At 44.0% G+C, this 18645-nt stretch overlaps 1 protein-coding gene across 9 annotated transcripts in view; it reads left to right on the top strand.

The window, feature by feature from the left end:
- Fry (FRY microtubule binding protein) overlaps window positions 1–18645 on the top strand; it is a 356445-nt gene that overhangs the window by 284156 nt on the left and 53644 nt on the right. For all 9 annotated transcript variants that reach the window (XM_051205273.1, XM_051205274.1, XM_051205268.1 and 6 more), the window contains 9 exons: window positions 1399–1489; window positions 4178–4260; window positions 6922–7072; window positions 7775–7878; window positions 9292–9477; window positions 10631–10829; window positions 12767–12888; window positions 14788–14975; window positions 15989–16083. In XM_051205273.1, the coding sequence (XP_051061230.1) occupies window positions 1399–1489; window positions 4178–4260; window positions 6922–7072; window positions 7775–7878; window positions 9292–9477; window positions 10631–10829; window positions 12767–12888; window positions 14788–14975; window positions 15989–16083 (1219 nt within the window). The remainder of the gene's footprint in view (window positions 1–1398; window positions 1490–4177; window positions 4261–6921; window positions 7073–7774; window positions 7879–9291; window positions 9478–10630; window positions 10830–12766; window positions 12889–14787; window positions 14976–15988; window positions 16084–18645) is intronic.

Raw genomic sequence — 18645 nt, 5'->3', positions numbered from 1 at the left:
TGAGCACAGCTCTCCGAGACCCTCAGCGCATTGTAATTGGGTGAACAGATGACTGGTAAGGATATCATGAATCAATGACCCAGTGGCTTCCCTACCACAGAACTTACTTTACTTTACATAGATCCCAACCAGGATACTTCAGTCACTTAGGAATCTTAGTTCTGAGCTTTCTGTATACCTTAATGGATTCTCTCTGCTAATATTCTCCCAGGATTGATTAAAATATTCCATGAAATCCAAAGTGCTCAAAAAATCTGAAAGTATTTCAATCCTGGCACAACAACCCAACATGAAAGCTTAGTGTTCAAACTTTGCTTATTTTATTTTGTTCGTATGTGTATGTGCACCACGTGCATGCAGTACTTATGTGGGCCAGAAGATGGCAGCAGATCCTGGAACTGGAGTTACAATGGTTGTGACCTGCCATGTGGCTGCTGAGAACCAAACTCGGGTCCTCTGAAAGAGCAGAAAGTGGTCTCAGCTGATGAGCTATTTCTCCTGCCCCAACTTTTCTCATTGTTAAAAACATATAAAATTAACTTTGGGCACTGTGCATAGAGGATGCATAAAACAGAATCCAATTTCATGCTTAGATTTGTGTCTCACCCCCTGAGACAGTTCCGCCATAGTACACAAATATCCTCAAATCCAAAATATCTGAAATCAGAAACATTCTTGATCCTATGAATCTGAATAGCAGATGTCCACAGTGTTTTATTGCTGTCAATCAATTGTGTCTGTTCATTTCATGAATATGTGCAATTCCTCACATTTCCCAAAGCTTCTCTTCAGTTTGCTTAATACTGAATCTTTCTTCAACTCTGACATCTACTCTTTTTTTGCTGTCTTTATTCTACTTCTTAGTGAAGTGTTTTGTTTTTGTTTTTCAGAGAGATACTAGCCTAGGAATCAGAATCCTACTTAAACTTCCTTCCATACCATTAGTTGAATAATTCCTCGTCCCAGAAACACTAAAAGTACAAGATATGGTGGCACCTGCCTGTAATGTCAGTGTTGGGGAAGCAGAGGAAGGAGGGCATACATTGAAGGTCAGCCTGGGCTACGTAGCAAAGCCCTGCCTAAAGGGACAGTGATCAAAGAAATCCTGGTGTAGCTGCAGCAGACCCACCTCTACATAAGGTCATGACCTGAGGCTAGAAACTTCTAAGATTGTTGTAGCCCCACTTTATAAGGAAGAATGAATTGGGTTTGACAAAAGCAGAATCTAGAACTGGATGCTGTGCACTGAGGCAGGTATTTGGAATGCCTGAGATGGTACGGAAGATAGGGAGAGTGTCGAGTACAGGATTTTTCAGGAAATTCTTCCCTGAATTACCTACAACCTGAGCCTGCTCCCCTTCATGCACTGTGGCTGATGCCTCCTAATCCCTTCTGCAGGAACCACCTCAAGCAGTAACACCGTAGTCGCAGGCCAGGACAGTTACCCAGACCCGGAGGAGAGCAAGATCCTGAAAGAGTCTGATGACAGGTGAGTGCACACATTTGGCTTACTGTTGCTCTAACTTTCAGCAGGAGTCTGCCCATGCAAAGGCATTCCGTGTTAGTCATGTTTCCTGAATTCATAGGAACTGAAGCCCATCTTTATGCTTAGGGACACAGACTAACTTCCCAGCCCTGCCCGATGGGTCCCTAAATGTACATCCTTCACAAAATCAGAGAGGAAGATATTGTTCTGGTGGCTGAGTCCCACTCACACTAGAGCATCATGAAAACCTCTGGTTGGGGCAGGAGAGATGGCTCAGTGGTTAAAAGCACCAGCTGCTCTTGAAGGGACTCTGTCACCATCTCATACATGGCAGCTCACAAGCACTGTAACTCCAGTTCCGGGGATCCAGCGCCCTCTTCTGGCCTCCACAGGTACTGTATGCACATACATAGAGGCAAACACTCATCTGCATAAAATAAATATAAATCCTTGTGGAATTTGAAAAAAAAATGTTCTTCTAGTGGGCACAAACCATTTGGAATTAGGAGAGATTTGGCATGTGAAGCTTTCAAACCTAATTATTGCATAATTTTCTTAAATGTTTTGAGGTACGTTCTCCGCAGGAACACTGTCTTAATTTGCTTTTGTTACTGTAGCAAATACCTGAGGCTGGCTAACTCATGAGGAAGGAAGCTTAATTATTTGTAGGGGCTGGTGCTCTAAACAGAATAGTGAGGGCATTGGCATAGGCCCCAGCTGGCTACATCATATCATAACGGAAGCGTACATTTGTACACTGTCTCTCCCTCCCCCTCTCTCTTGTTCCTCATACAAAGTCCCAGAACTACAGGGGCTCCCACTTAATCATCTTACATAATCTAGTTATTGTCCTAAGGCCCTCACTTCTTCTCATACACATAAATGTATATTTATATTATACCTGAAGTGCCACGTAAATGAATGAATGTTTTACATACTAACATCCTGCTAGAATTATTTTTTTTCCTAAGCTTCTTCTTTCTAAACACCACAAACATGTGAAGTTTCAGGCTCTTAATGCTGTTAACATAAGACTTGAGAGTCAAGCACCTACATGAGTTCATGAAGACAGCCACATTCAATACACAGCAATGTCCTTCTCCTTAGACTTTTGTTTTATTCCATCTTAATTAACCAAGAGCAGTCTTTCCTTGTGGCACCTAGAACCCAGCCCATCGTATGCGCTCTGTGAAGCTCTTTCTCTCTCACTTGCATACCTACTTCTCATTGCCTGTGAATAAATGGCTAAAATCTGGGTCTCTGGAAAGGATTGGTGAAGAGCAGGGAGATGAATCAGGCCTTTTTGTTTTGTTTTCCTTCATTTTACTGTGTGTGTGGTGTTTTGTCTGCATGTTGGTGGGTGTACCACTGGGTGCCTGGTGCCTGCAGAGGCCAGAGGTGAACATCAGATCCCCAGGAACTGAGTCATAGATGGCTTTAAGCTAGGGGTCAAACTGAGGTCTTCTGCTAGGCAGTGGTGGTGCACACCTTTAATCCCAGAGGCAAAGGCAGGCAGTTCTCTGTGAATTCGAAGCCAGCCTGATCTACAGAGTGAGTTCCAGTAACATCTTGTTACAAAATCTTTTTATGCCATTAGAGTTCTGGGTGTCCTGCCTAGGGATTTTGGTGACAGTCTTTAGCACTGAGACGGCAGTTGTCTGTGTAAGATGAAGATCAAATAGCACTGTTGGAGAGATTGTCCTCAGAGGCACTGTCCTTGGAGACATTGTCCTGGGAGTACCTTGTAATTCCAGGCTGAGAAAGCTGAGGCAGGGGATCATCATGAATTTAAGGCTACATTATGGTTCCCATATTCCCCAGTCTCAGAAGGACTTGTTTCTGCTTCCTCATGGCTTCATAAACATTATATAAGAGCCTTTAGATCCATCTCATAAAGAAAATGAGAATACCAGCTAGTGTGTGGTACCTGCCCCCATGTAGCCCAGCTCTTTTCCCTTAATTGGACAATCTACAAGAGAGACAGATGAAAAAGTCCTTCCAATTATGTGATTACATTACCTCCCAACTATCACTTTCCTGAAAATTCTCTGAGTGATTTGAGGGAAGCTTTAATTTGCCCACAGCTCCAGACTGCTCATGAAACGGCTCCATGTTTTTCTGCTTCTTCATGTCTGTACTTGCTCAGCCAGTCAGCAGGTTCAGTGGACTGACGAGCCTGTCCTGTCAGGGATATTTAACATCACGCTCATCTTCATTCCAAAACAGATGTTAGATTTTACAGTTGGAGAATGTTATCCTAACGTATCCTTATTCTCCCAAGGTTTGAGCTTTTACTAATATGCAAGAGGGGACCTCTGGCCCTCTCAAGGGTAAAAGGACATGTTTCGGGTATAATGGGCTGTAATAGTCCTTTAAGAAAAACATACCAACTCAGGTGGCATTGACCTACAATCCCTGCACTCGGGAGGCAGAGGCAGGTGGATCTCTGTGAATTCAAGGCCAGCCTGGTCTACATGGGGAGTTCCAGGCTAGCCAGGACTGTGTAGTGAAACCCCCATCTAAAGAAAGAGGAGTAGGGAGAAGAAGGAAAAAAGGAAATAACCATTATTAGAACAAAGCCCCGCCCCACCCAAAGAAAGGAAAAAGTCAACCATTAAATTGTAGAATCTGCTTTTGGCAACAGCGCTTTGACACACGTCACCAATTCAAGGCTGTGTTTTGTCTTTGAAGGTTTAGCAATGTGATCCGAGCCCATGCTCGCCTGGAGTCACGATACAGCAACAGCTCTGGAGGGTCATACGATGAGGATAAAAGTGAGTACCCAAGGCGGCGGGCTTAAATCTGCAAAGGTCAAAGAGTCCACCCAACCCTGTGCTTCTGTATTCCTGGTGTTTTCCACAGTGATGCCTACTTAGAGAAAGCCTAGTGAGAACCCTTCTCTTTGGAAAGATTGTTGGAGCTGGAGAGATGGCTCAGTTGTGAAGATCTCTGGCTGCTCCTCCAGAGGTCCTATGTTAGGGTCCCAGCACCCATATGGTGACTTACAACTGTTTGCAACTCCAGCTCTGAGGGATCCAACCCCTCTTCTAGTCACCATGGGCACACACAAACCCAACAGACAGACAGACAGACAGATAGATAGATAGTTTTTTTAGAGAAAATATGTTGAACTTTGGAACTGTCTTGGAAGTGAATTTAAGTTTTCAGCCTAGTTCATCTTCAGTCTCAGGCTAAGATATGATCTCCCTGTGGCATAGCCCCAGAAACCCTTGTTAAGCTGAGGGATGGCTTTGTACAGGAATTTCTTTAAGCCATGGGCAGTGGATGAACCAGAAAGATTAATGCACTCTTGCTTTTGTCTGAGGCCTTGGCAGCTTCTGTGGATTCTGTCAGTAGAAATATAAATTGTCTAGGAGTTAAATAAATTCCGGAACAGACACCCCAGAGACATGAGTCTGTGTCATGGAACTTTCTGGGAAAAAAAATTGTTATATCTCTAATGTTTACATTGGGTTGTTCTGCCAGCATGCATGCCTATGCACCATGTGTGTGCAGTACCCATGGAGGCCAGAAGAGGGCATCAGTTCCCTGGAACTGGAGTTACGGATAATTGTGAGCTGTCGTGTGGGTGCTGGGTATTGAACATGGGTCCTCTGGAGAAGCAGCAGTGGATTCAGTTCCCAACATCATATTAGCAGCCAATAATCCTCTGTAACTCCACATCTGAGCATCCAATGTCTTCTTCTGGGCCCCTTTGGGCAGCTGTACACATGTGGTACAAGACATTTAGGCAGGCATACACATGCATATAAGTAAATAGGGGCTGGAGAGATGGCCCAATGGTTAAGAGTACTGGCTGCTTTTGCAAAGAACCCGGGTTCAATTCCCAGCACCCACATGGCTGCTCACAACTCTCTGTAATCTCAGTTCCAAGAAATGAACAGCATACTGACAACTGCCCCAGAATGTAACGAACATGGTGTAACGACACCCACTTCTCTGTGATGGTGAGGTGCGCATGAAGGAAATCACTGTACCTCAGCCAGCCGATTCCTCTGAAGGGTGTCCCTGTGTTGAGGGTGCAGGGTATATATAGCCTTGGATAGAATATTGCCATGCCTTGCAGGGACTGGTGTGGTGAGCCTGGTACTGACTCGAATGCTGTCATCTTCCAGAGGCAGGGCATTCTAGGGCCCCCTGCCAAGCCTTGTGGTCAGGCAGGTTCAGGAAACCCTCACATCATTGCTTTTGATTTCTCGAAACAGCCAAAGCAAAAGAGCATAAAGTACTTTCTCCCGTGCTCTTTAACAGCACTGAGCGAAGTAAAGACCAGACAGAGCCTAGAACAGTCCAGGCAGGGGGGGCAGCAGGAGTGAAGTTCCCGAGGCTCGACCAAGTCTTGTCTAATCTTGTACAGAACATCAAGGGAGTCATCATGACTGAGGTGGAGAACGGTGGGGAAAGGGAGGCACAAGAGGAACATGGCAGCCTTGAAAAGACTTCTGTGGTCGTTGAGTGGGCTGTGGGGCTTCCTTCTGAGTGTAAAGGCAACCTCTGGAGAGTGAGTGTTGAACAAGGAAAGGTACATGGCCAATGTTTCCAAAGAAGGGCTCTGGTTTCTCCATGGAACACAGGGTGAATGTGTAGTGTTGAGAGGACAAGCAAGATGACAGTAAGGAGCCGTGAAGACAGGAGAGGGTGAATTAGACACAAAGACAGAGCTAGGGACAAGTAGCCAGATGAAAGTTGTGTGTTTGGGAGGCAAATATCTCTGAATGTCTTGAGATGTCAATGTCCTCAGTATAACATAGGGATGATGATAGTAAACACCCATATTAGACTCTTAAGACGCAAAGTACAGAGGACAGTACCTGACATGTGCCTGCCTGCGTCAGTCCCTGGTGTTGTTATTACTGTTGTCATCTTGACTGTGAGTTGGATGTGGGATGAGAGGACATGCAGGATGGCTCTCAGGCTCTTGCTCTGAGTTAACTAGAAATAAGAACTATTTCGGTTGCTCAGTGGTCAAGAACACTGACTGCTTTTCCAGAGGACCCTGCTTCAATTCCCAGCACCCACAACTCCAAGATCTGATACCCTCACACAAACACATGCAGGCCAAACACCAGTACACATAAAATAAATTATATATAAATACACACACACACACACACAATGTGTGTTTAAAAGAACTGCATTTCTCTGCAATGGGAAGACTGGAGACATTTCCCATTACAGGAATTATGACTGAACATTTTCTTGACCTGTATTTTTCTTTGCTCTATAGTGAATAACTCTAAATCATCAAGTAATAATTAATGAAGTAATTACATAAACAACAAATCCTAACTCATTTGATGATGTGAGCTGTTGTTCTGGTAAGCATGCATTTGCAAGATGCATGTTTCCACTATGGTACACATAAGTTTTTTGTTCCGGGAAAATAAAGTAGCCATGCCTTTCTTATCCTCCAGATGATCCGATCTCTCCCTACATGGGGTGGCTGTTAACTATTACGGAGGCCAAGCAGCCACAGCCCTTACCCATGCCGTGCACTGGAGGATGCTGGGCCCCCTTGGTGGACTATCTCCCAGAGACCATCACTCCACGGGGGCCGCTGCACAGGTGAGCAGCATGTGTAGGTGGAGGAGAATGCACACTCTGCTCTCAATGGACTTCACCAGTGAGATGAGGAACTTTGGCCTGGTCTCACTCAAGGAAGTCCCTTTTAGATCAGTGGGACCTTCCTGACTTTACGTCAGCTCCTAGAATATTAGCAGGGTTTAGTTAAATATCAGCCTGTGACCCTTTGAATTCTTCCTTGATGTAATCTTGAAACTAATTCAGCGATGCTTGTTAGACTGCATACAATTTGAGGGGATGGATTCCTCTTCGATTTCTCCTTTTTCTTCAGCTCTTGTTGCTACAAGACTCGCTCTTCTGTGATAAGCTTAACAGATGTTTCTTGTTGTGGGGCTCTGTGCTGTCTCTGGAGAGCTGGAGAGCTGGCTCAGCAAATAAGAGCACTGGCTGCTCTTGCAGAGGACCTGGGTTCCATTCCCAGCACCAACATGGCAGCTCAAAACCATCTGTAACTCCACGCCCAGGGGTGCGCAGTACCCTCTTCTGGCCTCTATGGGCACTGCATGCATGTGGTGCACAATCAGGCACTCACTTCTACACACAGTAAAAATACACAAATCTTTTAAATATTCTGTCTCTCTTGAATAAATACCTTTATATAATTTTTCATAATTGTGACTTGACCTGTTGTTGTATTTTCATCCTCTATGAAAGTTGCATCCATTTCTCCATTTTCTTGGTCAGATGCAATATTGCTGTGATTTTTATGACTGAGATGGTGGTGGACCACAGTGTGAGAGAAGACTGGGCTCTCCATCTTCCATTGTTACTTCATGCTGTCTTCTTAGGTAAGACTGGGCCTAAGGGGAATTCTAACCAACGGGATGATAAACACGTAGAGGCCTTGCATAGGCATGGCCTTCATCGCATATAGGTTAGCTTCAGTTCTGAAATCAGTGATTTCCTTTTTCATGGAACCTTTCTACTCTGCAATATGCCTTGTTCCAGGCGATCAGTCATAACTTAACACTGATGTAAACAGACACTTTTTTTGGTCCTGCAACCACTTTTCAAATAATCACTCAGAGGCTCAATATTAATTACAAACTGTTTGACCTATTGCTCGGGCTTATTACTAACTAGTTCTTACAACTTAAATTAACCCATTTCTATTCATACATATTTTGTCACATGGCTTTGTGGTGTCCCCTGTTCTCTAGTACATCTTTTTGCCCTGGTGGCTTGCTGGCATCTGTCCTGACTCTGCCTTCTTCTCCCTGTGTCTCTGGTTGGGTAGTCCTCACCTGGCTCTGTCTTACCTCGCTATAGGCCAAATCAGCTTTTTTATTAACCAATGGGAATAAAATATATTCACAGCATGCAGAGGGGTTATCCCACAGCACACTAACATGTCTGTGATCTAAATATATTAATGATGTATCATTAAAGATACCCAGAGTAGTATGGACTTACCTGGGGATCCTCAGCTGAAGAAATAATGGAAATCCATGAAATCTTGCCCCAAGCAAACAGAGAAATAACAGGGAACGTGGTAGGCTAAGCACCTAGCTTTAGATGTCCAAGGGGCAGGCAAAAAGTGGAAGAGGAGCCATCTAGAGCATCAGTTAAGTTGGAAAGGCAGAAATAATTATAGACCCTTTAAATCTGGTATGGAGGCACATTATCTGTGATCCTAGCACTCAGTGGCTAATGGAAGAGCTCAAACTCAAAGCCAACATGTACTTCCTAGCAAGATATAGCTCACAAACACATTTTTCAATAGCAGCTCCAGGGAACAGAATAAATCAAGAAGAAAGAATACAGCTGAGCAGTAGTGGTGAATGCAGTTAATCCCAGCACTCAGGAGGCAGAGACAGGCAGATCTCTAAGAGTTCAATGCCAGTCTGGTCTACAGAGTGAGTTCCAGGACAGGCTCCAAAGCTACAGAGAAACTCTGTCTCAAAAAACAAAACAAAACAAGAATATGAACCACATTGAATATTACAGAGAATTCTAGAAAAGGCCTCCTGTCAGCATTTTATGCAAACATTTCATTTAAGTCACAAAGCATCTTATCTTCCCTAAGCCCAACTTCTTTATGTTGGTTACCCAAATACTAACAAAGACAACTAACGGTTCTCCCGACATGCATTCCTGCTGGCATCCTGGAGTCTTAGCCATCCCCTCACCCCACCCCACCCCTGAAACCTCAAGGGGCTTTAGCATTTGTTTATGTTAGGAGATTGTGCCCTCTGTTCCAGGTTTGGACCATTATCGGCCTGAAGTCTTCGAGCACAGCAAAAAGCTGCTCCTTCACCTCCTCATCGCCCTTTCTTGCAATAGCAACTTTCACGCCATTGCCTCTGTGCTCCTGCAGACCCGAGAGATGGGGGAAGCCAAGACATTAACCATGCAGCCTGCTTACCAGCCAGAATATCTCTACACAGGTAAGAAGAGGTGGGTGTGGCAGCGAGCGTCTCCAGTGGGGAGATGACTGGGCGAGGCCGTGGAGCCCACACTCACTTCCCTTGTGCTGTTGAGTCAGACTTTTCTGCATGATAAAATGACACCCTGTTTCTTGTGAACATGCCTCTAAAAGGCCTTTTCATGGTTGGGTATCTTAAAGTGCATTTTTCATAATCCCTTTGGCTGCTGCCCCCAGTGAGTATGTGCCTATTAATGTAGTGACATGCTCACTGGGCAAGAGCGCTGGCCTAGAACACTGAAGGATGAGACTGTGGGACGAAGTGACTATGCTCCCACCTGAACAGGTCACAGCGAGCGTGTCAAGTGTGTCTCTGTGCCTCCTTGTTCCCCTGGAGGGGTTTTCACTTCGCTGACTGACTATCTGTGTTTTACAGGAATCTGATGGGACACAGATTTCAAAGAGAGAAAAGGGAGATGGTTGCATGTATACATTTTCAAGCTACAGTATTACTAGAGATGACCAGTGTTAAATATGTAGTGAAAAACAGTATTTTCTTATACTATAGTTCTTTGACTATCATGTCAGATAGCTCATTAAAATATGCTAATGCATGGTTAAAGCGTAGATCAGTGATAAAATATGCACTTAGCATGCATGAGGTCCTGGGTTTAATCCCAAGCACTAAATACATAATGTGTATGCACATTGTATGTTCATATGTACATATGTGTGCATACACATATTAGATACACACTTAAATTATTCATAGCCACATTTACTCAGAAGCATTAAACATAGCGTACCTACCAGCTACTGAGTAAGTAGTGTTTTTTTTAAAGGAGTCATTTTAAATATTTCAGTTGTCCATTACTTGGAACTAATTTGCTGTTTGCTGGTCTGGCTAGTATATGTACAAAACACACACGCACCTCCCTTTTTTCACAGCGTGAAGTCAAAACCCAGTGTGGAAGACAGGCAGTATATCTCCCCATGATCCCCAATACACAGCGATACACACTGACGTACACAGCAGTGCATCTGAGGCCATGAGCAAAGAAAAGTGATCCTTATCGATGACTCGTAATGTTCTTTAATGTCACACTTAGGTGTGTTCGCCTCCGGTCAAGCTTGTTGGCACCCTAGCCCATTTGTCCACTGTCTTCCCCCATCAGGTGGCTTTGACTTCTTGAGAGAGGACCAGTCATCCCCGGTGCCAGACTCTGGCCTGAGCTCCAGTTCCACGTCCTCCAGTATCAGTTTAGGTGGCAGCAGTGGGAACCTCCCACAAATGACCCAGGAAGCAGAAGATGTGGACACAGCGGCTGAGACAGACGAGAAAGCCAGCAAGCTCATTGAGTTTCTCACAACCAGGTGATGGGGGCGGGGAGTCAAAGTGCCAGCATTTTAAACCACACAGCTGGGAAATTATCTTGGTGTTTGGAAGAAGCCCTCTTTTCTTCTGACTTATTACATTGATCAGAGCTGAGGGCAGATGCCGCGAAGGGGTGTCTCATGTCCCGTTGACGAGATGACAGGTCAGCAGGGAGATTTAGGGTGTATGATGAGATGACGCAGCAGACAGCAGATGGTAGTGCCCCACCATGAGTCTGACTTCTGACATCTCCAGAGATGCCAGGTTCTGGAAGTTCTGAACTTAGCCAAGAACTTCACTCTGAAGAGCAAGGATATTCGCCATAGTCCGCCGTAGGCCCTGCTTGGAGGCTGTTTATTTGCTCATCTGCTTTAGAGTCAGAAGGCAGAAAGGATGGGAAGCAGAATAGGAACTAATCCATGTAGTCAGACATCGGAATCAAGGAAAACTGCAAATGGTCCTATTTTCTCAGGTCCTCTGGTTCTCCACATGAATCATTAAGGCTTCAGAACTACAGGTGCCCCGAGGGTCAGTGCTTTGTATAAACCTGATTCCTGGGGTCATGCTGTCCTTTCTCTGGGCCTTAAGTCATGCGCATGCAGCTCACAGCTGTTAACAGTTATAGCTGCTACTTAGAGTCTGCCAGTGCCACATGCTGGCACTCAACTCATCTAACTCCATCCTACTCTTTAAAAAGAAACTGTTTTAACTGTTTGTGTTTGAGTGTTCTACCTGCATACATACATATGTGCACTATGTATATATAGTACCTATGGTGACAGAAGGGGCCTTACAGCCCCTGGAACTGGAGTACAGATGGTTGTGAGCCATCATGTGGGTGCTGAGAACTGAACTCAGGTCCTCTGGAAGAGCAGCCAGGGCCCTGACCACTAAGCCATCTCTCCAGTCCCCTCCATCCCATCCTTACTGTTCAAAACACAAGTTTAGATAATAGAAGCCATTTTCTGTTGGTTCCCAGGTATCTCACACCTTGATAATGTAATTCTGAACAACAATAAACTTTCATCTTGGCAAACTCTTGGCAAACATATTATGTCACTTCCCAAACAAAATATAGCACCTACAGTATGTCAAGTACTATACTTTTGAAATAGAACATTTTACACTTATTATTTACTTATTTGTGGGGGAGGGTGCCTGCCAAAGTGTGTGCCTGGAGGTCAGAGGACAAGTAGCAGAATCAGTTCTCCCCTGCTAGCATGTGGGTCCCAAGGATCAAACTCGGGTCCTCAGGCTTGACAGCACATGCCTCATCTGTTAAGCCAACTTGCTGGCCCAAAATAGATTCTAATTGTTGTAAATAAATTTAAAATAATGACTGTAGGGCTGGTGAGATGGCTCAGCAGGTGAAAGCACTTGCCTGGAAAGTGTGGCAACAGGAACTCAATCCAGGGACCCTTGTAAAAGGGGATAGAAAGAGCAGACTCCGACAAACTGCCCTTACCCCTACGTGTGCACCATGGCATGAACACCCACACACTCACACCATACTTATGAACAATAATGAATTAATTTTAACTAATTGAAAAAAAATAAATCCCTGCAAACCAGGGTTATTTTTTAGTATGTGAAGAAGTTTTCATATGCTTCCTCTAGTTAATTAGTAAAGTTTGAGGGGGGGGATGGCTTAGCAGTTAAAAACACTTGCTGTGGATCCAAGTTCAGCCCCTATCACCAACAACGGGTAGCTCACAACTGTCTGTAAATCCATCTCCGGAGGATCTGACGTCCTCTTCAGGCCTCTCTGAGCACTGCACTGCACTTATGGCACATACCCATATGCAGATACACACACCTAAACATAATTTAAAATAATAGAATCTTTTTTAAAATACATTTTATCTTTGGAGTTAGAACCTCCCATTTTAACGCAAAATGATGGTCATGTGTTTAACATTAGTATATTTTGTTTTAGGGCATTTGGTCCACTTTGGTGCCATGAAGACATCACACCCAAAAACCAGAACTCGAAGAGTGCCGAGCAGCTTTCTAATTTCCTACGTCATGTTGTATCTGTATTTAAAGATTCCAAATCAGGTACTTTATCCTGTTTCCCCAAACCCCTCTCGAAGAATTCTTCTCTCATGGTGATCACTACAGGAGTTCGACATATAGTGCATCATACATTTCCAGCTAACGGCAATAAAATTCATTACTTTTTGTCCATGCTCATGTGACATCCAAATATGTCAAAAGGCCTCCTGGGCCATAAAAAAATTAAAATGGACTATTTTTATTGAGTCCTCCCTAAAAAGAGGAACCTCAGTTTTACAACCTAATGACCCCAAATAATTATGTGCTTTACATTGCATTTCTTCCCAACCTGGTCAGATGGTTCTCTTATGCCTGAGATATTGCTTTCCGGAGAATGGTCAGGTGATGTCCCTGCAGTGTCTGGGTCTGGGATCTGTGCATTGATAGAACAGACCGGACTCTTTGGTACCAGGTCTTGGATGTCTTTAGAACTAGTTAGATACATCCCTGTCTTTCTTTTACTTTAAAGGAGTATTTCAAAACAAAACAAAAAAAAAAACTCTTTTTTAAAAAGAAATAAGTCAGGCATGGTAACTCAACCTATAATCCTGGCAGTCTGAGGCAAGAGGACTATTTCAAGTTCAAGCCTACTGCATAGTAAGTTCCAGGCCAACCTGAGCTACAGTGTGAGATCCTTTCCCAAGAAAAGGGAGGGAAGAAGGGAATGAGGGAAGGAGGGAGGGAAAGAAGAAAAGAAGGAAGGAGGGAGGGAGGAAGGGAAGGAAGGCAGGAAGATAGTCTATAAAAAAAAAAAAAAAAAAAAAAGGAGTCCAGAGGCTGAGGAAATAGCTCGGTCAGTATGCAAACACATGAGGACCTGAGTTTGGATGCCCAATGTGCACACAGCTGTAACCCAGCACTGGGGGAATGAGGCAGGTGGATCTCCAGAGCTCCTTGACCAACCAGTATATCTGAAATAGGCAAACTCCAGGTTCACTGAGAGATGCTGTCTCCAAAACACCTGGCATCATGTGACCTCCCACACGTGTGCTTGTGTACCTGTATACACATATGCATCAACATGCACACAAAAATAGAAAAGAAAAGGAATTATAGAAGAAGAGGATAAAGAATAGGAGTGTTAAACAATAATGCATTTGTGCACATGGGTTGTAACATCCCTGTGAGATACAGCCTGATGCTCACAACTCAAAGAGAAGACATGGGCTCTTAGGAAAGAAGGGAGGAAAGGAGGGAGGGAGGAAGGGAGGGAGAGAGAAGGAAGGCAGGCAGACAGACCTGTCTTTCCCAGAATCACAAACCCTCTTATATAAAACTAGGACCATCCTGCCTCAAAGCCTCTGCTGCTCCCTCACATCCCATAATTCATACAAAGTTTGCTTTTTACTTTGAAATGGCTTCAGGTTCTATTGTTCACTTGTCTGTGTATTTACTTTTTCCTTTATTTTTAAATGTTATGTGTCTGGCTGTTCTGCCTGCATGTTTTATGTGCACCATGTACATGAAGTGTTTGTAGAGGCCAGAAGAGGGCATCATATCCCAGAACTGGGTTACATATGGCTGTGAGCCTCCCTCCACATAGGTGCTGGGAACTGAGCCCAGGACCCCTGGGAAGAGCAAGTGCTCTTAACTGATGAGCCATCTCTCCAGGACTTTATGTTTATTTTTAAGTTTCAGAATGCCTAAGGCCTTGCACATGCTAAGCAAACTTTCTGTTCCTGAGCTAGATCCACATCCTGCTTGTTTGTTTCTGAGGCAGGGTCATCTGGTCCATGTCACTGTTCCCAGCTTAAAATAGTTGATTTTTAAATAACTATTACCAGGAGGTGTATGGGGGAGGGAGAAGGGGACAGGGTGCTTTAGCAGGTTCTAATCCTACTCACGACTGAAGCACACTGGAGTGAAGCACCAAGACTGATCTGTTCACTGTTCTGGCCATAGGTTTCCATCTGGAGCAACATTTGAGCGAGGTTGCACTACAGACAGCCCTGGCAAGCTCTTCCAGGCACTACGCAGGCCGATCTTTCCAGATCTTCAGGGCCCTCAAACAACCCCTGTCAGCCCATGCTTTGTCTGACCTGTTGTCCAGATTGGTAGAGGTGATCGGAGAGCATGGCGATGAGATTCAGGTATGGAAGGGAGTGACTGCATAAGTAGCCCCTCCATGACATAGCTAGCACTCTGTTGGGAGTCCATAGAAGCTGGCTTTAAGCCCCAGAAACACACACACACACACACACACACACACACACACACACACACACACACACACACACACACACACGATTTTATAAGTTAACCCTTATTATTTCCAAATCACTCCAGGAGACATTCATTGTTCTACAGATTCAACAGATGTGATCACATTGTTGTGACATGAACATGGGAAAGTCTCTGGGTGGTTGGTTCCTCCTGTTTATCTGTTTGGTGGTGGTAGTGCTGTTCTTACATGGCAGGTGGCAATGAGTTACATTGTATTGTTTGGGGTCATTTTGTGTTGTTTTGGGTCGTTTTGCTTCTGCTGAGGACTCAGTTATACAATCTGCCCAGCCAGAGCCAGCGGGGATCCCCACAGTATGTGGGCCAAGCTCTATCCATCTCAGTATGGATGATATGGAGAAAGACTCCCTGCTGAGAGACCCTGTAGGTAGAGCTCAGAGCCTTGGGGGGCACTGAGTGGCCATGAGGCTAAGACCAACCCCTTTTCCCTGTGAGACTTACTGTCTCTCTTCCTTCCATCCACCAGTTCTCATAAAATTTCACAGAGCAGCTCTCCTTACACCTCACCTTGCCCGTGGCTTCCACACTTGTCAGTCCCTACATTTCAGTGGCCTGCCCTTCCCCCTCAGCAGGGGAATATTCATCCCCACTCCGCTCCCTCCCCCCCACTGCCCTGTTGTATTTTTAACCTCATAAGACTGCCAGACTTGGGGAAATAAACCCTCATGGGTATCTGCTAACTCCTACGCTGTGTGGTTTCCCCAGCCAGCCTTATACTTTGATCTTAGACTTTGTAAGTGAATAGCATCTGGATTGACCAGTGTTCAGAAATTGGGTTGTGGATGGAAGGGAGTTTGTGCTGGGTGAGTGAGCTCCGGCTCAGGGAGTTAGCAGCACCCAGTGTTGTCTGTGTGCTTTCCAGGGATATGTGATGGAAGCCCTCCTGACCTTGGAAGCTGCTGTGGACAACTTGTCTGACTGCCTGAAGAACAGTGACCTCTTCACAGTGTTATCTCGGTGAGGATCCATTTTTTGATATCTGGATATCAGATTTACTATGCTGAGTGTCAGCCAGAGTACAAAGAACAGATGTAGGTTTGAAATCTACTTAGTACCTAAAAAGTGTGTTTGATATATTCTTTTATTAGGAATATTTTTTTATTTATGTGTATGAATGGGCAGTGTCTGGGAGTTATAGGTGGTTGTGAGCCACCACACAGGTGCTGGGAACCGAACCCCAGTCTCTGCAAGAACAGTAAGTACTCTTAGTCACTGAGCCATCTGTACAGCCCGGTATTATTTCCTTAAGTTTAAAAAAGGAAAAGAGTGTTACAACAATCATAATATATATATATATATATATATATATATATATTTTTTTTTTTTTTTTTAAACATGGTCCCAACACCAACATGGGAGGTCATAATCACCTGTAACTCCAGTTCTAGGGGATCATAACACACAATTCTAGCCTCTGAAGGCACCAGGGATGTATGCAATACACATACATATTTGCAAGCAAAACTCTCATACATACAAAATAAAAATAATTTTTAAAAGAAGACACTTTGGGCTAGTCTGGAACTCAACTCTGTAGAGCAGGCTGACTCACAGAGATCTGCTCGCCTCTGCCTCTTGAGTGTGAGGGGTAGGTATATTCTTGTGTCTCTAAACCTTGTTATATTTTTTAAGTAACTGTTGCATGCTCCTTTTATGAGTAGATTTTCCCACTGGCCTGGTCCCAGAGCCAAGCCAGCCCCAAATAACACACAGAGACATTGTATTAGATATAATGCTGTTGGCCAGTTACTAGTTTCTTATCGGCTAGCTCTATCTTAAATATTAACCCATTTCTATTAATCTAATTATTTCCACGTGCTCTATCTTACTGGAGAGAGGATCTGAACCTCTGTTCTCTCAAGTCCTACAAGTTGAATCCCCTCCTACCTCTCCCTGAATCCTCCTTGTCCTGCCTATCTTGCTTTCCTATTGGTCAACGGTGCTTTATTCATTAACCAATAAGAGAAACATATTTACAGAATGACATCTCCCATCATGCTCCAATATCTGTGGGGGGGGGGGGCGCAGAAGAGTATATCAGATCTCCCAGAACTAGAGTTAGGAACAGTTATGAGCTGTCCAACATGGGTGCTAGGAACCAAACTCAGGTCTAACCTGCAAGAGTGATATATGCTCTTAACTGCTGAGCCATCTAGCCCATAAGTCCCAATCATTTTAAAAAATACACAATAATGGTCCAATTTATTATATCAGCAAGCGGGAACTAAATGAATATGCAAAGTTCATCTAAACTACTCCTAGGAAAACAGCTAGAAGTTGGCTTAAGTAAACAAATACTTTAAAGCCTTTAAAGTGTGGCCCTTTGTTGTTCACTAATCATTTCAAAGTATTTGTGATTCCATACTCTGAAATTGAGCTTGTTCTTGAAACCAAGCCAGTAAATTTACCTTTCATCCTTTTGAACCTTCCTTTATTTAAGATTAATTTCATTATTTTAATTATATATGTTGTGGGGGTATTTGATTGTGAGTACTGATCCTGGAAGAGGCTAGAGAGTTACAGGTGAGCTGCCATCTGGATGTTGGGGATCAAATTCAAGTCCTCTGCTAAAGCAGCCAGTCAGTGCTCTTAGCCACTGAGCCAGCTGTCCAGTCCCATAGACTGAGGTCTTGAACTCAGAGATCCTCCTGCCTCTGCATCCTGAGTGCTGGGATAATTGAAAGGTGTGCATCACCACTGCCTGGCTAATATTTTATTATTTTTAACTTCAGCATTTTTTTATAGCTTTGATGCCATCAATAACATTATTGTCATCTATCTGTATGAGCCCATGTCTCTAAATCTGTAAAAGTGTGATAAGTAAAGCTCAGTATGACACTTGTAATCCTAGCACTGAGGCTGAGGCTGCCCGCCTAGGATGCAGTCAGACTCTGTGAGATAGGGGTGGGGTAGAGGGAGGGAGGCAGGCAGGCAGGCAAGCAAGCAGAATGCTAATAGTTTGACTATTTCAGTATAGAGTTAAAAGACAGGTCTCTCTAAGTTCAAGGGCAGCCTGATCAACATAGTGAGTTCTGAGACAGCCAGGGCTGCATAGTGTGCCTGTCTCAGAGGGGGAAAGGGGGGGAACCATCAAATTTTATAAGTGCAAAAACATTTCCTTTGTCGGGCATTGGTGGCCTTTAAGCCCAGCACTCAGGAGGCAGAGGCAGGAGGATCTCTGTGAGTTTGAGGCCAGCCTGGTCTACAGAGCTAATTCCAGGGCAGGTTCCAAAGCAATACAGAGAAACCCTGTCTCAAAAAAAACAAAATAAATAAATAAATAAATAAATAAATAAATAAACAAACAAACCCACATTTCCTTTTCCCTGTGCACTTACCTTTTTCCTTCTTGATAACTTTCTATTCTAAGAGGAGATAAACTTTGCACTTGTTGGTATATTTTATTTTATAATTATTTCCATCCAAATTCAAATAAAATACAAATATTAAAGTTCACTAAATTGCTGGGGTTTCAGACTTTCAACAAATGAAAGTTAGTATTGGTTTTCAGAGATTGTT

This window comes from Phodopus roborovskii, unplaced genomic scaffold (genome assembly GCF_943737965.1).
Source record: "Phodopus roborovskii unplaced genomic scaffold, PHOROB, whole genome shotgun sequence".
NCBI classification, from domain to species: domain Eukaryota; kingdom Metazoa; phylum Chordata; class Mammalia; order Rodentia; family Cricetidae; genus Phodopus; species Phodopus roborovskii.
This window is presented reverse-complemented; position numbering and strand designations above follow the sequence as displayed.